This window comes from Onthophagus taurus, chromosome 1, assembly GCF_036711975.1.
Source record: "Onthophagus taurus isolate NC chromosome 1, IU_Otau_3.0, whole genome shotgun sequence".
Lineage (NCBI taxonomy): Eukaryota > Metazoa > Arthropoda > Insecta > Coleoptera > Scarabaeidae > Onthophagus > Onthophagus taurus.
This window is the reverse complement of record NC_091966.1, coordinates 31,378,173-31,396,206: the sequence shown is the minus strand read 5'-3', so window position 1 is coordinate 31,396,206 and position 18,034 is coordinate 31,378,173. Positions and strand designations below refer to the sequence as shown.

The 18,034-nt window shown below is 32.8% G+C and overlaps 3 protein-coding genes across 3 annotated transcripts; 1 reads left to right on the top strand and 2 right to left on the bottom strand.

Moving 5' to 3' along the window:
• Positions 1 to 362: 362 nt before the first annotated feature.
• On the bottom strand, positions 363 to 2,542 carry LOC111417606 (nucleoporin GLE1). Its single transcript, XM_023049936.2, has one exon. The coding sequence runs from the start codon at positions 2,413 to 2,415 to the stop codon at positions 484 to 486; it is 1,932 nt and encodes a 643-aa protein (XP_022905704.2). The 5' UTR covers positions 2,416 to 2,542; the 3' UTR covers positions 363 to 483.
• A 529-nt stretch (positions 2,543 to 3,071) lies between these two features.
• Positions 3,072 to 3,929, top strand: LOC111417607 (uncharacterized). The gene is made up of 2 exons (XM_023049938.2): positions 3,072 to 3,756; positions 3,806 to 3,929. Exons 1-2 carry the CDS (start codon positions 3,150 to 3,152, stop codon positions 3,862 to 3,864), a joined length of 666 nt encoding a protein of 221 aa, XP_022905706.2. The 5' UTR covers positions 3,072 to 3,149; the 3' UTR covers positions 3,865 to 3,929.
• Positions 3,898 to 16,617, bottom strand: LOC111417608 (mediator complex subunit 24). The gene is made up of 2 exons (XM_023049939.2): positions 15,337 to 16,617; positions 3,898 to 9,723 (listed from the first exon to the last, which is right to left on the bottom strand). Exons 1-2 carry the CDS (start codon positions 16,547 to 16,549, stop codon positions 8,255 to 8,257), a joined length of 2,682 nt encoding a protein of 893 aa, XP_022905707.1. The 5' UTR covers positions 16,550 to 16,617; the 3' UTR covers positions 3,898 to 8,254.
• Between the last annotated feature and the right edge of the window lie 1,417 nt (positions 16,618 to 18,034).

The window sequence follows — 18,034 nt, the reverse complement described above, 5'->3', positions numbered from 1 at the left end:
AACAAAATATTAAACAACTTTTGTATAGATTGTTTTTTTTTATAAAGTTGATACTTACCAAGATATATACTATATTCCATACATAATGGGCACCTGTATATTATATTATACTTTTCCTCCAATGACGTCACGTTTCCTACCTCACCCCGTACTCAACGGACCTTGGTATAATCTGAAAGCACATGCTGAAGGACATGTCGGAGCATATGCAAATGCAAAGGAGATAGGCCAAGCAGAACATCCATTGCTAGAGTTGGCGTTTTGCTAATCAGACCAGAGATTGTCTATCCAGCCATTCGTAGATATTTTTTGGAGTTAAAAATAAATTAAGTTTTGTAGGGTTTATTAATAATTAAAAAAAAAAGTATTCAAAATATTTATTTTAACTTAAAATGAAGTGTTTAATATGCTAAATTAAATATAATTATACATAGTCGCAGAAAAATAGTAATTTTCAGAGATATTTTTTTATTGAAATAAAAATCACCAAAAGCCCTCTTTTAAAATTCCCCCAGGTTTTTCAAATTGTCCCCTTTTAACATATTCGCGTAAAAGACCTTCTAAACGTGTAAATGGCCCACCAGTATCGATCTTCTTCAACATTGGCATAAATTTAACTTGAAAATATTTCATCAACTTAACAAATTGTTTTCCATAATGCGCTTGCATTTGAAATCCGCTCGTTTCTAAAAACGCTTGTAATAATGTAGCCGTAACATCCACTCTTGGTTCTAAATTTAGAAAAGCTGTTAACCATCTCCAACCTTCTGTTAAACCCAACGGATTTTTTCTACCTTGGTCCTTTTTGGGAAAACTTATGATAACGGCTGCATATAAACGTATAATTCCAATCATTCGTTTTAAAAATTTGTCTTGTTTCTCAACAGTTCCATCTTCGTTATATTTATACCCCAAACTTTCATAATAATCCCTATCTGTTTGATCAATTGATTTCGGTAAATAAATGGGAACTAGATAAGGACACTGTTTATGAAAATGGGCTAAAATTAATTTTCCAAAATCGGGAAATTGATTCCAAAGTGAAACTATAATCGTTCCATAATAAAACGCAGATTCAGGATTACTCGATATCATTAGATCACCTTGTAAAACGAATTTTTTCGCCAATAAATCCATGCAATATAGAATACCCTGAGGGTGAATACTAGCTGAAAAATGTTTATCACCAACTTGTACTGATTTTCCGGCTAAAAGTTGAGATAATCTATTGTATTTATCTAAAAGATGTTGGGGGTTTAACCCGGAAATAGCATTTACAGGGATGTTTATCGCTTTTTTACAATCAAATTTAAATTGTTTTAAACTCTCATCTTTTTCTAATTGATTATAAGAGTTTTGTACATTTACTTGAAAATCTTGGAGTTCTGAATATTGTTTTAATGAATTCATACTAACAATATCATCTAATTTTTTTAAACTTCCTGGTTGTTGGATCGGATTTGATTTAATTTCTTCTTTTTTAGCCGCCTCTTTTAATTTCTGTTCTTTTAATTGTTCCTGTTTTAAACGTTCCATTTCTTTTAGTTTCTCTTCTTTTAATTTTTCCTCTCGTAATTTTTCTTCTTTTAGTTTTGCCTCTTTTATTTTTTCTTCTTTAAATCTTTTTTCTGTTTCTAGTTCATTAACGATTTTATTTTGTAAACCTCTTAATTCTGTTAAATTATTACTCGATTGAACCACATCTTCTTGACTAACATTTCCAGTTTTACATTTTCCAACAACCTCATCCATTTTTCCGTTTAATACTTTTAATTTTGTTGAGATATGTCCTAAATTAGTTTTTAAATAGACAGAATCTTGGGTTTTTGTCAAATTGACAATTTCTTGGAAACCCTCCCTAAATTCGGTGTGATCTCTTTTTAAAACATCGATAATTCTTAATAATTCCTTTTTTTGTTGCTCCTTTTCTTGTAATTCTTCATCTTTTTTTCGTCGTCTCTCAGCTATTTCTTGATAATACTCAAGCAACTTTTCGTTTTTTTTAACAGCATTTTTATTATGCTCTTCTAATGCTTGATAAATTAAAAATTCTTGGTCTTGAACTTTTGCCACCATGTATTGTTGTTGTAAATGCCATGCACGTTTCATTTTATTTTTTTGTTCCTTTTCAAACTCCTCCAATTGTTGATGCCTTTGATTTATTGCCTCATATGCATCTTCCATTTTTAACTTCTCCAACCCTGCTATTAATCGACTCATCGGAGATGGTTTTGCTATGTTAGATATTGTATATTTTGTTTTTGGGGTTTGCGCCAACTTTTGCACTTTCTTTTTTGGTGTTGAACATGTTGCTATTGCTTCCGGTCCTAATGTTACTCTATTATTTTTTGGACTCACTCTTGTCATTTTTGAAAAAGCTGAATTTTTTAACTTATTATAAATGTCGTCATCCATATCGTCGTTTTATAATTACGTAATTTTAAGACTTAATAATTTTTCTTTAGTATTATAACAAAAATTTTACAATAAAATTTGACAACATACATAACCTCAATGAAGTTTATTTTGACGTTCCGAAACTTTTGAGGTTATGTGTATTTAAACATTTTAATTAAAATAAACTATTTAAGATTATGTCAACATTAGAAGATACAATAGATTCTCTAGAACTTGAATATGATTCAAGTGAAGAAAATGAGATACAAATTCATTTTCCCGTAGCGAGGTGGGATTTTAATCAATGCCACCCAAAAAAGTGTTCAGGGCGTAAATTAGCACGTTTAGGATTAGTACAAGTTATCTATGAGGATTAGTAAGACCCCTTAAAAATCAAACAACGTTTCACGGGTTTAGTATTAACACCAACAGTTGAAAAATGCGTAAGCCCCGCAGATAAAGACATCTTCGAATCTAAAGAAATCGCTGTTGTTGATTGTTAATGGGCTAAAATTGATTCGACACCTCTTGGGGCGTTAAAACCCCAAAATGGACGTTTACGTTGTTTTATAATCACGTAATTTTAAGACTTAATAGTTTTTCTTTAGTGTTATAACAAAAATTTTACAATAAAATTGAATTTGACAACATAACATACATAACCTCAATCAAGTTTATTTTGACGTTCCGAAGCGTTTGAGGTTATGTGTATTTTGAAACGTTTTAATTAAAATAATAAACTATTTAAGATTATGTCAACATTAGAAGATACAATAGGTTCTTTAGAACTTGAAGACGATTCAAGTGAAGAAGATGAGATACAAATTAATTTTCCCGTAGCAATGTGGGATTTTAATCAATGCGACCCAAAAAAATGTTCAGGGCGTAAATTAGCACGTTTAGGACTAGTAAGACCGCTTAAAATCAAACAACGTTTCCCGGGTTTAGTATTAACACCAACAGCTGAAAAATGCGTAAGCCCTGCAGATAAAGACATCCTAGAATCTAAAGGAATCGCTGTTGTTGATTGTTCATGGGCTAAAATCGATTCGACACCTCTTGGGGCGTTAAAACCTCAACATGGACGTTTATTACCATTTTTAGTAGCCGCTAATCCGATAAATTACGGACGTCCTTGTCAGTTGAGTTGTGTAGAAGCAATTGCAGCTACTTTGTATATTATTGGTTATAAAAAGGAAGCTAAACATTATTTGGATAAATTTTCTTGGGGACATTCTTTCGTAGAACTCAATAAAGAATTGTTGGATATTTATGCAGGGTGTAGTGATAGTAAATCTGTTGTTGAAGAACAAGGAAAATATTTAAAAAAGGAACAAGAACTTCAATTAAAACGAAAAGGTGAATACACAATTTTGTATTAATTTTAAATCTATTTTAATTTTCTTAGATGAAAGAGATTTCCCACCATCTTCTTCAAGCGATGATGAAAGTGATGAAAAAACTTAAATTTAGCTTTCAATTAATAAATAAAAAACAAACTATGTTTTAAATTATAAATCTCATTGAATTTATTACACAAATTTTAATTCTATACAAAATCTTTGACATAACCTCAATTTATCAATCAATCATAATAATTTAGACAAAAAATTTTAAACTCTATAATTATTATACAAGGTGATTTACATAAGAACCGACACAGAGCAGAGACATGTAGGGGACAATAAATTAACATGAACATAACCCTGAGGAGTTATAGGCCTTCAAATTTCAGTCTTAATTGTTTAATACATTCAATATCTTCCTAATACATTAAGCTAGAATAACCAAATTTGGTATATGTTATGAGTGTACCAAGGGTATTAGTAGCAAGTTGAGTCCAATTGAGGCATTTCAAAGGGTTGATTAAGGGTGATGGTACCCTAAATTTTGCAAGATTTTTTAACCTTTTGGCGGATTTAATACATTATTACTTCATTTCAGGTGGAATTTAATTCTAAAACTTTTTTTATTCTTATTATTTTTTAAAAAACTTTATCGTTTTCATAAAAAACTCAAATAATTAAAGACACATATTTCGTTAATATTACTTAACACATTCGCATCGGGAAACGAGAATTCTCGTTTCGGGTTTTATTTTTTAACCCTTTAAGGACGATTGCCGTATATATACGCAAAAGGTTTTGAGTGTCCTATGATCTATTGCCATTCATACATTTTAAAATTTGTGTCTTATAGACGAAAGTCGTTTTTAAATGGCACAAACTTTTGTACTGCGCAGACGGTATATGCGTTGTTTCACACGTGGCCAATGTTCAAACACCCCACATGTTCTATATTTTTTATAAGTGATATATTTTTCGTAATAAGTGAAACGGATGGTTAGTATTGTGCACAATGTCCAACAGAATGGATTTTTACGTGGAGAGCGGCGAAGAAGAGCCAAGTGAAGATGAAGAGTCCGAAGAAGATGATATGTTAATTGATGAATATTAAGATGTAATGTCAGTAGAAAGCGTAAGTGACGACACTAATCATGAACTACAAAACGATCTAGCGACGACAGAAAAAGATTACGCCGACATAAAAATAATTTGGGGAGACCAAAATTCCATAGAATTTGATTATTTTTCAAGCCTATTTACCGAAGATATCGTAGAATATATTGTAACCGAAACTAATCGATATGCCAATCAAAATCAGGCAACGGATTAGCAAGAACTTTCAGCTGCAGTCTCAAAACAAAAAAACTAATTTAAAAGAGTATTGATCTACAGATTCCTTACTCGAGCCTCCAATCTTTTCTAGAACCATGCCTAGGGATAAATATATGAGTATTCTTTCAAATCTTCATTTTGTGAATAATGAAAAACAACCTACTACTAAACTATATAAGGTAGAAAAAGTTCTCGCACTCATGAAAGAGAGCTTCTAAACACAGTTCTACCCGTTTGAAAATTTAGTTGTCGATGAAAGAAAGAAACATGGTGTTATTTAAAGGACGTTAGGCTTTAAACAATACATAAAGACGAAAAGGCATCGCTTTGGAATGAAACTGTACGTTCTTTGTGATTGTGAAAGTGGAATGGTTCTTGATTTCGTTGTGTATGTTGGAAATGATACAAAACAGTTTGTTGAAGAAATAAAGGGTCTAGGATCTTCAGGATCTGTCGTAGTGTCTCTTATGAAACAATACCTTGAGATAATTTTGGTAAATTATCTTTTCGAAAAAAAAAAGAACATTTGTGGAACTGTCCGTGAAAATAGAAAACATATGCCTACACTGAAAAAAAACTGTAGAAGGGCGAATTGTCTTCGAAAAGTAGCAATAAAATTCTTGTCATAAATGCACGAGAACAAAATAGTAATCATGGATAAAATTGACAAGCGAACAAATGAGGCTATGAAAAAACCTCTGTGTGTAATCAATTACAATGAGAGAATGGGAGCAGTTGATCGCACAGATATGATGTTGAGCAATATAGAATGCATGCGCAAAAGTATGAAGTGGTACAAGAAACTTTTCTTAAACTTATTAGACTTATTAATTCTAAACTCGCACGCAATGATGCAAACAAAAAGTATTAACAAAATTCCTTTTGGTAATTTCCAGCTGAAACTTATGTGAATTGTAAAATTTTTTTAGCTTCATACTTAACACAGGTTTCCTCTTGATTACCCTACTATAAGAATAGCTCGTCGTGTGCCGGATGTTAGAAGGTTGGTGGAAAGACATTTTCATCACATTGTTGCTACCACACTGACAAATAAGAAACCTCAAAGAAGACGTGTTGCATGTTCGCAAACAACTTTAGGACCCAGAAAGAGGAAACATTCACAGTACATGTGTACCATTTGCAACGTAGGGTTGTGTCTGACGCCTTGCTTCGAAATTTACCACACTAAAAACCAATACTGAAACAAATAAAAGTTGCTGTTGTTCATATGTACAATGAATGAATTTCTGATTTCTCTTTTCATTATTTCTCCATAGATAAACAATTAAATCGCCTATAAACATAGCAAACATTTGTTAATACATATGAAATTGAAAACAAAAGTGACGAAATTAGTGATGAATAATCAGAAAAAAAATGCAAACCTATTTTATTTGAAACGGAAACTAATACTTCTTCTGAATCAGAGAAGGATGAAAGTATTCATAATTCTGAATCAGAAGAGTATGAGAGTAATAGTAATGGCGAGTCAGAGGAGGATGAAAATACCGATAGTAAATCAGAAGAATCATCATCGAGATTGATATACCACCAGAATTAGAATCATTTGAAGGAAATTCTGGTATAAGAATATCCCGAAAACATCGATGAGCTATTTTTTAATGATGACTTCTTACAAATAGATATCACAATGAACGAGCAACTAGGTATAAAGTTTATAAAAATGCTTTAAAGTGGACTGATGTTACCTCGATAGAAATGATGCGATTTCTTGGACTTGTAATTTTAATGAGACAGGTAAAATAAGTAAATTACATGATTATTGGGCAAAAGATCCTTTGATAGAAACACCAATATTTGCAAAAATTATGACTCGCACACGATTTGAACAAATTTCAATGTTCTTGCACTTTAACGACAACACCCAAATAAAAGGTGATTCACACAGATTAATAAAAATTCAGCCTATTTTGGACGAGGGATTTCTTTAGACGAAATAATGTTTCTTTGGAGAGGAAGGCTTTTGTTTAGAACGTATAATCCGACTAAGTTTATAAAATATGTAAAAATTACAAGAGAACATGTTGTAAGTTTTGCATCCAGTATTAGGAAAGTGGTATTACTTATACCAAGACAATTATTATAATAGTGTCCAAAATGCAGAATTATTATAACAACATAAAACTAGAGTTTGCGGAACAAGCAGGGAAAACAGAGGATAACCAATAAGTTTAAAAAATTACATAAAAAAATGAAAAAAGGTAACACAAATAAATGATAGCACGTGGAAATATTTGCCCACTAGTTTGGCCCTAGAGGTCACCAGTAAATACCGTATTTTCTCGAATCTTATCCGCACTCGAATCTAATCCGCACCTCGATTTTAAAAATGCAATGATGGTAAAAAAAGTTGGTTTGCCAATGTAATCCACATCCGATTGTAATTCGCATTTGATTTTAGAGCATACAAAATTTGTAAAAAGGGTGCAGATTAGATTCGAGAAAATACGGTAAATGTAATTATTATCTTTGGGAATGCTAAAAGAATCTGTATATTCTTCAGTTGCGTCACAAGCAGAATTGTGACATCGCATTACGGAGAAATGTAATAGCATAAGGAATAATCATTATCAGAGAGAGTAGATTTCAATTTTCGACGAAGAATATTTGTGAGAAAATAGTGGCCATTTTCAACAATTTTTATAAATTATAAGTGTTTCTATTATTGTTTAAATTGTTTTTCTGTAAAATCATTTTTGTCTACTATTTATATTGTTTTACTTGTCGATTTAAGTAAAATTGATAAAAGGTCTTTAATTGTTTGAGTTTTTTAGAAATATGTGTCTTTAGTTATTTGTTTTTTATGAAAACGACAGTTTTTTTAAAAATAATAAGAGGAAAAAAGTTTTTGAATTAAATTCCACATGAAATGAGGTAATAATGTATTAAATCCGCCAAAAGGTTAAAAAAATCTATCAAAATTTATGGGAAAATCAACCTTCTAAAATGCCTCATAATAATTCCTCTGTGGTACAACCTAGTATAGAGATAAGTTACGTTAAATCATCTTAATTTATTGTTCTCTACAAATCCCTGCTCTATGTCGGTTCTTATATGAATCACCCTGTATATTTCAAATTACAATTTATATCATGAATAGCAATTATATATAAAAATAATTTTAAATTAACAACTTAACCAAAATTAAAAAAAAAACCTTATATTGTAGCATTTCGTAATTGATAATTTCTTAATATACATAAATCTCTAGATGCGAGACTTCTTCCTTGAGTAGTGTGTAAGTCATGTAAATTTAATAAAATTCCTGGACTGAATGAATCCGGTAGAGTTCTCAAAAGTTGTGATCCTAAAGTAGGAGGAATCGCTGCTAAAACAGCTTCAGATCTTGGAATTTTAACTTCAACGATACTTTTTAGTAACTCAAAAGTAAAATAGGTTTGTTGAGGTAATTGCCCATCTAACATCCCCGTTTCTAACGTTGTTAATAACCTCCTTAAAGCGTCCAAAACGTTATCGCTTGGCATGTCAATTTTGGATCTTTTTGAAGGGATGTCATCGATTTCTTCATCAAGTTGTTGAAGATTTGAAGCCGCGTAGACGCAATAACTCGTTAAACGAGCTAATATAACTAATTGGGGTTCCATTAAGAGATCGGCTTGAAGAGAATTGTGTAAAATTTGGGGTAAAGCGCTTGATAAAAGTTCGATTGTACATGATTTGATATCAACATGAAATATAGCTAAAGCTATATCAGCCCCTTTCTCTAATTGCTCATTGTAACGTACTTTTAATAATTCCTGTAAAACGGAAGTAACTAACCATCTTGATCCCGCTGTATCTAATAAATCATGTAGAGTACTTGCTGATTTAAAGTCTAACCAACCTTTACCCAAGGTTGATTTCCAAATATTATTTAATTGCTCTGATGCCGGTTGTATAGAATTGTTATTACGAGTACTTATTAATTTAGCTGTATGAACATGTTTTTGCATATTTCTTATTATTTCCAAAGTTAAATGCCATCTATCTAAAATACTCGTATCATCTTCAGCATTTGGAGGTGTTGATAACAACTGATGTAACACATTACATGGTTTTAAAATAGAAGGGGCGGTTCGCATATAAGCGCAAACCCAAGCTGCCGCCGCCAAAGGAACACAACACATTTTTCCTCGAATCGCATCCAAAATTCTTTGAACATCAGCTGGTTGCAACGATCCTTGTTCCCAAGCAATTAAAACCTCCTTCATCACTCCAGACATATTAAACAAAACATCTTGCCATTTTATATTCGAAATTGATGTGACATCTGCGTTACCTTCATTAAAATGTTGTAAAAGAGTTTCAACAATTGCGGGATTACACAATTTAAGCATTTGTTCGGATGCTTTTGGGTGGTTTGGTTCAACCATGCAATTAGCAATCCATTTTTCAATTAATGAATCGCCGGATCCGTCTAAAACGGACACTCCGTGACGTTGAACGATTGCTATCACCATAATAAAAGTTAAATCAAATAATTGGAACCGGGTTAAATCACCACCCGCTTTTGAACCTTCATTAAAACGAATCATTAACTCCACTAAAGTACGTAATTCGCATCGGACTGTTGTTACTGCTAAAACCAGTTCAAACGTTTTTCCTTGAAGGAACTGATGAAGAATTCCTAAAAATTAAGATATATAATTTGTATTTTTATTTTTGAAGTAATTCATACAGCTAGTCCGTTCATTAGACGTTTTTGGGGTTTTAGCCAAAATAAAAATTTTAAATTTAAGTATTATCAATTGCGTTCTCTTCGACTAAAATATTTTCAGATTTCTAGCACTTCCGGTTGTATTGGAAGTTGCCACCTACTTTATTTTTTTAAATGGAACATCCTGTATATTTTTACATATTTGGATTTGTCTGTTTTCCAGGTTTATGAATAACTTTACTTTTTGCAATTTGATTCGGCTGTTCTCGATTCAATCGAATTTTACTAGAAAAATCTGCTCCAGCAGACATTAAAGACAAAAATTACATTTTTGCATATATTGAAAAAGTAAAGTGCTATCAAAATTTGGTAAATTGAAACTGATATTCATTTTTAATAAGCTTTCATTTGATGTATCATACATATACCAGAGGGTAAAAAGGGGTGAACTACCCTTTTTTTCGGGTTTATTTAAAAACCACCCTATCGATTTTGATGGCGTTAAATATACTTGTAGTGCATTCAAAAATATTAGTTAAGTGTTTTTTCTCATTCGTCGTAGATCAACTCCAGCGATGTTACGAGGATTAACACGTAACTAAAAGGATGTGATAAAACTGTCAGGTATCTTGAAAATATTTTAAACAAAACCGTAAATTAGTCCCACAGTAAAATTGTTAATGTAAAGTGATATACGACATTTGTGGAGTAGTGGGGATTAACTACCCCCTTAAAAATTAATTCTATTCTAGGCGTTACTTGTCGAGTTTGGCGAAGTTAGGAGAAGAGGTAAATATAAAACTTATAGATAAATAAGTTACTTTATTTATTTATGAGTTGAAAACCAGCTAACAAAAGAAATGGTTCAATTAACCCAAAACATTTTATCGCGTAAAAGCTTTAGCGAAAGATTTCGTTAAAGAGGCAATGCAACAATTTGAAATATATGTATCTGAAAACACCTACAATTCGGATCAGAGCTGTTTTAACTTGGAGATCCACTCGGGAAGAACATTAAGCGATTTAGGCGTTAAAACCATTGAATGTGCGCATAGTTATCTATTCAACTCATAATATCTGCTGATGGAAAACTTCTTTCCCTAGTTTTAATTGTTTTAAAAGAAACCTCTGACACCTTTGGACTGAGGGTAGCAAATACGTGTTGGCATCAAAATCTGGAAAATTAACTTCAGCACATAAGAAAAATTGGCTAGAAAATGTATATTTTCCAAATATTGGATCCAAATCATTATTATTGGATTCTTGGGTTGACCATTGTCCTGAAGTTATTAGTGAAGTAACTCCATTAGACACTAATTTTAAACGCTTATCCATACATGCAGGAACAACCGGTGAAATACAGCCCTTAGATGTATTTGGTTTCAGGATATGATAAATTTTATTAGAAGATTCTCTGACCAAGTTATTTTTTACCAGTATGATTTAAATTTACATTAGAGGGATAATATATTAAAATTGCAGTCCCTAACGCATAACCAATTGTCTTCACCTAGGTTTACAAATGTTTTCAAATACGCATGGTGGATATCTAGATGAAAGACCCGATCATTTTGAAAATTCCGTGAGAGTTTGCTTTTCGAGTGAAAAGCCAACGTGTGATATTTGTGGGGATGTAGCGGTCATAACATGTACATGGTGTTAATCCTTATGTTTAAACCATTTTCGCCTTGTCGCTCGACCTGCATATCTTATAGAAAAACCGTAGCATTAAGTGGTTAAACATTCAACATTAGAATTTTTCTAACATTTCTTTTGTTAGTTGGTTTTCAACATAAAAAAATAAAATAACTTATTTATCTACAAGTTTTATATTTACCTCTTCCCTTAACTTCCAGCCCTTATAACCATTTTCAAAAATTTTTACTTCACATATAAAACAAATACCGTGGAAAATTCGACAAGTAACGCCTAGAATAGAATTCATTCTTAAGGGGGTAGTTAACCCCAATACCCCCAAATGTCGTATATGCCTTACTTTACACTGAAAATTTTACTGTGCAACGTAACGAAAAAACACTTAACTAATATTTTTGAATGCACTACAAGTATATTTAACGCCATCAAAATCGATAGGGTGGTTTTTAAACTAACCCGACAAAGTAAGGGTAGTTCGCCCCTTTTCACCCTGTAGTATATGTATGATACATCAAATGAAAGCTTATTAAAATGAATATCAGTTTCAAGTCACCAAACTTTGAGAGCACTTCGTTTTTGAAATAAACTGACCGGCAAAAAAAACCGGCCACTATAAATTAGCCAAAACTTCAAAGCTGGCATTCTCGCGAACCGCGCATTCGATTTTGATGATTGTTTTTTTGATCGAAAGGTTGATTCTTCGGTAATAATCCTGCGATAGAAACTTTCATTTAGATTTTAATTTGGGCATATACGGGCTGCAAGAATGAGCAAAAGTTTTTTTTCTCGAAATTTGTAATACCCTGTGGTGTGCAACTGCTACAGCAGATGGTGTTAACTGGAATCAAACGGTAGCCCAATTTTTTCTGAACATCTTGTTTTTTTATTCACTCTATTATCTCTATTACTAACGAAGATGCAGTGTTTTAAAGCGAATGCCCGTAAAAACAAGACAAACAACCATAAAAAATCTAAGGTGGCGCGCTAGGTAGCGTATATCATTTGTTTCGAATAGTAAATTGACAGTTGTTAAACATTTTTACAGTCTTTTAACATAATAGCAATCCCGTTGTCAGTAATTGATGTTGCGCGTATTGTTACTTTAATTGAAGATGGCAAAAGTTAGCAATACGTTGCCCATACGTTAGGTATACCCCGAACAACAGTTCAGGATGCCTGGAACCAATATGTGAAAACTGGAAATTTCACTAGGCGGCAAGGTATCGGTAGAAGACGAGTGACAACAGCAGTTGATGGCCGATTTATTGTTCTAAACACTCTGATGAATCGTAGAACGTGTGGTTAACGAATATCGTGATGAAGTAGGGTATTGAACGGATAGAGTGGCTAGCGTGCAGCCCGGACCTTAACTCTATCGAATATCTTTGGGACCAACTTGAGAGACGCATTCGTCGTCGTCCTGTCCTATCGGACAACCTTCAAGAGTTGCGAATTGCTTTTGAAAGAGTTTTCCGCAATTCCTCAGGAATCAATTACGAACCTAATCAGTTCGATGCCGCGTCGACTACATGACGTTATTTTAGTTCGTGGGGGGCACACACGCTATTAATTTTCGTGTTATTATTAATTGTTACATTAAATTAAGTTTGTTTTCTTGTTTATTTGTCAACAGATGTTTACAATAATGAAGTACGTACGTAATTCTGTAATTCTAAGAAAATGTAAGTTCTTCTGCAAAACTGTTTCGGGTGGCCAGTTTTTGTTTTCAAGGTCAGTGATTTAAGGCGCCACTTTTAACAAAGATTAAAAATCTGTATAGGCTTCATTGTAAATTCCCGACCACATCATCACAGAACCACCATCGAAACATTCGCGTTTCATAATTGTATAGTCCACAAACCTTTCATTTCAACGTCTTCATATTCGCTCATCCACCATCGGGTGATAGACAAACCACTACTCATCCGTAAAAAGGACTTTCCTCCATTGCTCGATCTCCCAATTTACATGTAAACGCGCATATATCTTGGAAGCAGCCTCGGTCCTTTGGCAGCCTACTTGCAGCGAGACCACATCTAGCAAGTTTTCAGCGAATGGTTCTCTCACTGACATCAACAACATGCACCATTTGAAGACGACACCGAGCTTCTACAGCTGTCGTTCTACGATTGCTTAGAACAATAAAACGGTCATCAGCTACTATTGTCACTCGTCTTGTTTTCACAGGCGATCGCTTTAAAACACTGCATCTTCGTTAGTAATAGAGATAATAGAGTGAATAAAAAACAAAATGCTCAGAAAAGATTGGGCTACCGTTTGATTCCAGTTAACACCCTCTGCTGTAGCAGCTGCACTCCACAGGGTATTACAAATTTGGAGAAAAAAAGGTTTTCTCATTCTTGCACTCCGTATATGCTCAAATTAATATCCGAATAAAAATTTCAGAATCAACCTTTCGATCAAAAAAAGAATCATCAAAATCGAATGAGTGGTTCGCGAGTAAGCCAGCTTTGAAATTGTGGCTACATTTTAGTGGCCGGTTTTTTTTGCCGGTCAGTGTATATGCAAAAATATAATTTTTCCCCAAACTTTTAACCCCTAAAACTCGGCTCAGAGGCTTCTACCGCACGTATAAAAAAATACGGAAACCTTATTTTGATCCATCCTATGGCTATACCAAATTTCATCAAAATCGGCGTGCCACAGTTGTGTTACTTCCGTTGTTAGTTGTATTCGGCGTCTCATTTAACATCTTTTATAATCCATATGTCCTATACCTAACATTAATAGTTTGGAAGATAATTGGGTTTTTTGAAAAATGCACACATCATATCGATATTTAACCTAGTGTGCCATCTAGCCTTTTCAATCAGTTCTTTTTTCTGTTAGGTCCTTTAATATTAGTACTAAAAAGAGTTAAAATCGATAACAATAACGAAAATAATATTTACACAAATCAAGAAATTCTTAATTTATTTTTTATACATGAAAAGCGCGACAAACTTTGTAGTATGATTCCCAGATCTTCTTTGGCAGCTCGAATTGAGGCGTTGGGACTTGAATTATTTACTACATTTTTTGGTCAGTTTATCACGTGATTAATTCGTCCAAAATGCAAAAAATTTGCTTCTATTCTTCTAAATTTACCTTTTGTAATCAGAGATAAATGTGGATAGTTTTCATTAAACATTCTGCAAGTTCTACTAAGAACTTTGTCACACTTTCCATGCATAAAAAATAAATTAAGGATTTCTTCATTTGTATAAACATTATTTAAGTTATTAATATCCATTTTAACTTTGACTTTGACTTCCAAACTTTGACGTTTGTCAATAAGTCATTAAACATTTGTTTTCCATGGCACACTATCAACTATTAATGTTAGGCATAGGACATATGGGGTATAAAAGATGTAAAATGAGACACTGAAGACAACTAAGTAATAAAATATGGGGGGTGCCATCTAAAAAAATGAAGTTATGGTACTTCCAAATTTCGAAAAGTTAACGTGCCATTGTAAAGTGACCAAACGATCTATACAGCCGTTCTCAGCATCAAAACGTACTCCATCATGTTGCTTAATGATGTTCTCAATCCTAAATTGATATCCCAAAAAACGAGTGTTTTCTGATCTTTTGAACAAATCTCTGCTAGAGTAGATTTTTTTTAAAAAAAAATCGAATAACTCGGCAACGGCCGAATCAAATTGCAAAAAGCAAAGTTATTCATAAACCGACATAAACAGACAAATATAAATATGTAAAAATATACACGGTGTTCCATTTAAAAAAATAAAGTAGGTGGCGACTTCCGGTATAACCAGAAGTGCTAGAAATCTGAAAATATTTTAGGCCAAGAGAACGCAATTGATAATACTTAAATCTGAATTCTCAAATTTTTATTTTGACCTGAACCCCAGAAACGTCTAATGAATGGTCTCGCTGAGACACCCTGTATTAATCTTACCTATTATAGAATCTTTATATTCTCCAGAAAGTGCTTTTAAAATTCCAGCACAACTTTGTTGAGCACAAATAATAACTCTAGGTACCGCTGTTCGATCTTGATCAACTTTTAATTCCGCCGGCTTTTCATGTCTCGCCAATAATTGCATTTTTTGAGTTTCAGAAATCAAATTCAATTTAACAAATTCTCCTAATAAGCTATCCAAGTTAGAACAAGTATGAAAAGTATCCATTGTATCCAATAAAGGAGATGGTTCCAATAATAACTCGACAGCATCACAAATTGAAACACTATCATTTTTATCTGCCATTCCTTTAAGTAAAAGTGGGACGTTTAAAAAACAAAACGCACCCCATTGACTCTCATGTTGAGTTTCTCGAACGTCGTACAAAGAAATTAAGCTACCTCGCATTATTTCTGAGTAAAGTTGTGGCTCGGAGAAGTTTTTTAAGTGTTGTAAAAGTTTTAAACGTCGGATTAAGTACTGTCTTGTAGGGAATTGTTTTGCCATCTCAACGGCTAACCAAGATTGTATCAAACAACCCGGAAATTGATTTGAACTTTCTAAATTATTTAAAATATCAGGATCTAACTTCAGTAAGATTCGTAAACTCTCTCCTAATTCATCTGGGTTACATTCAAGTTCATGGCACTTATTAACAATATCAGAGTATGTTTCCGGTTCAACATACTTTGCCAAACACATCATGGCCACATAAAAATCATTTGATAGCAAACAAGTTAAAATATTAACGGCTTTTTCATAAATTTCATGTTGATTAAAACAAGATTGTAATATTTGTAATAACCAATACGTAGTTGATTGCAATGCTGTCGCTAAACGAGTACCTTCTGATTTCCCACAGCATGTAACTCCTGGTAAAATACCCTCCAAAAAATCCAGCAAACTTGAAATACAATGCACTTTATGAAATTGTTGAAATTTTGATACTTTTTGAAGCACAGCCGCGTGAGATACCAACTGAGAACTTAAGGAATGTTTTAAATAACTTAAAACGAGTTGATTCGCTCCCGAACCGACGACAGCTTGTTGTAAAATACAATCGGCTAAATCGTACACATCACCACTAACACCTCTTGGTAAAACTGTTTTTATATTGATACCCCATTGTAAATCTGACCATCTTTCACGCCATGCTCTTAGTAATAAGGCTTTTAAGCAACTTGTCTTACTCGTTGTTTTTGTATCCATTAATAATTGCGTTGAAAAAGTTAATTAACGGTGAGGTTATGTTTATTGACTCATTTGAGGTTAGGAATATAAAAATCAATAGAAATAAAGCGCCATCTTGTGGTAATTTTATTAATAAAAATGAAAATTTGAAGAAATGGAAATACATATTGCATTTATAGATATGAGAAAAGCTGAACATGCTGTGGCAGACGTTCAAGTAGGAAAACTCACAACTGATGCTTTCTCTCCTACAAAAGGTGTCAAAGAGGGATGCTGCCCAGCCCCAGGGATCTTTGATAGGAGAACTTGGGACTGATTGTATGTGGAAATCCCACCGTAAGATGGCATTAGCGTCTATACTGAAATAATTTAATTAAACTGACAATTTTATTATTAATGGTGGGAATGATGAGAGACAGTAATAACAATTATTACCAGTATTATTCTTTTAATTTAAAAAATATAGATTCCAATTCGTGTTATATTTTTAAATTTGGCGCTAACTTCAACTTTTAAAATTATAAAGTTGAAGTTTGTTCAGAATGACAGATAAAACGTCATTTTAAAATGATTTTTCGGTAAGAGTATAATAAAGTAATAATGGTATGATTAAATAATTAGATTATAATTGACATTATAGCTTTGTTTCACCTAACGTTATAAGTTGTTGGAAGCTCGTCAGATGCAATTTCACATGTCATATGATGCGGTGATATTCAAATGTGCGGCATTATTTGACAGGTGTAATTGCCATAGGTAATTGCATCTGAGGGATTCCCAACCAGTCGGAACGTTAATTGGAACCACATGTGGCTCCAATTAAGCCAAATTATAATTACAACCCTAAGCCTAATTCGAGCCAAATTATGTTATTAAATTATCTATAATCACGTCCCATAGCCTTTTTTAATTTCTTTAAATGTTTTCTTTACTTTCAGAATTTGCTTCTTCCCTATTATTTCCTCTTATCAAGTGAAAAACTGTTTTTGAGTTACTTCCTGTCATTAAAAATATAGATATTTTGTATGTTGTGCAATTTCATGCTTAATTGTTAAAATGACTAAACCAGTAGCCATCCAATGACGCTTTTTTGGCATCCTCCTGCACCTCATTCCCTATCCCATTCAGAGTTTTCCAACCGGTCTCCTACCTACAGGCATCGTCTGGACATGTCCTGCCTATATTAATCATTTGAGCTTTATACACGCTGTCCTGCAACGATTGTACAATACTTCACCAGCGTATTCTCTGATCGAAAATAGACAAAAAAAGTCGAATAAACATAGGTTCTGAAATGGACCATTTTCGAGATATTAACAAAACAAGTAACAAAGATTATCGAAGAAAATCTTTCAACCAGCATAAAAACAAGGAATATTTAACAAATTGGAAAAGAATCATGACATAATAAATGTTCAATATGCGCACCATTTACTTCTAAACACAAACGGATACGTTTTTAAATGCGTTTAAAGATACCGGGAATTTGTTTTACTGCGTCAA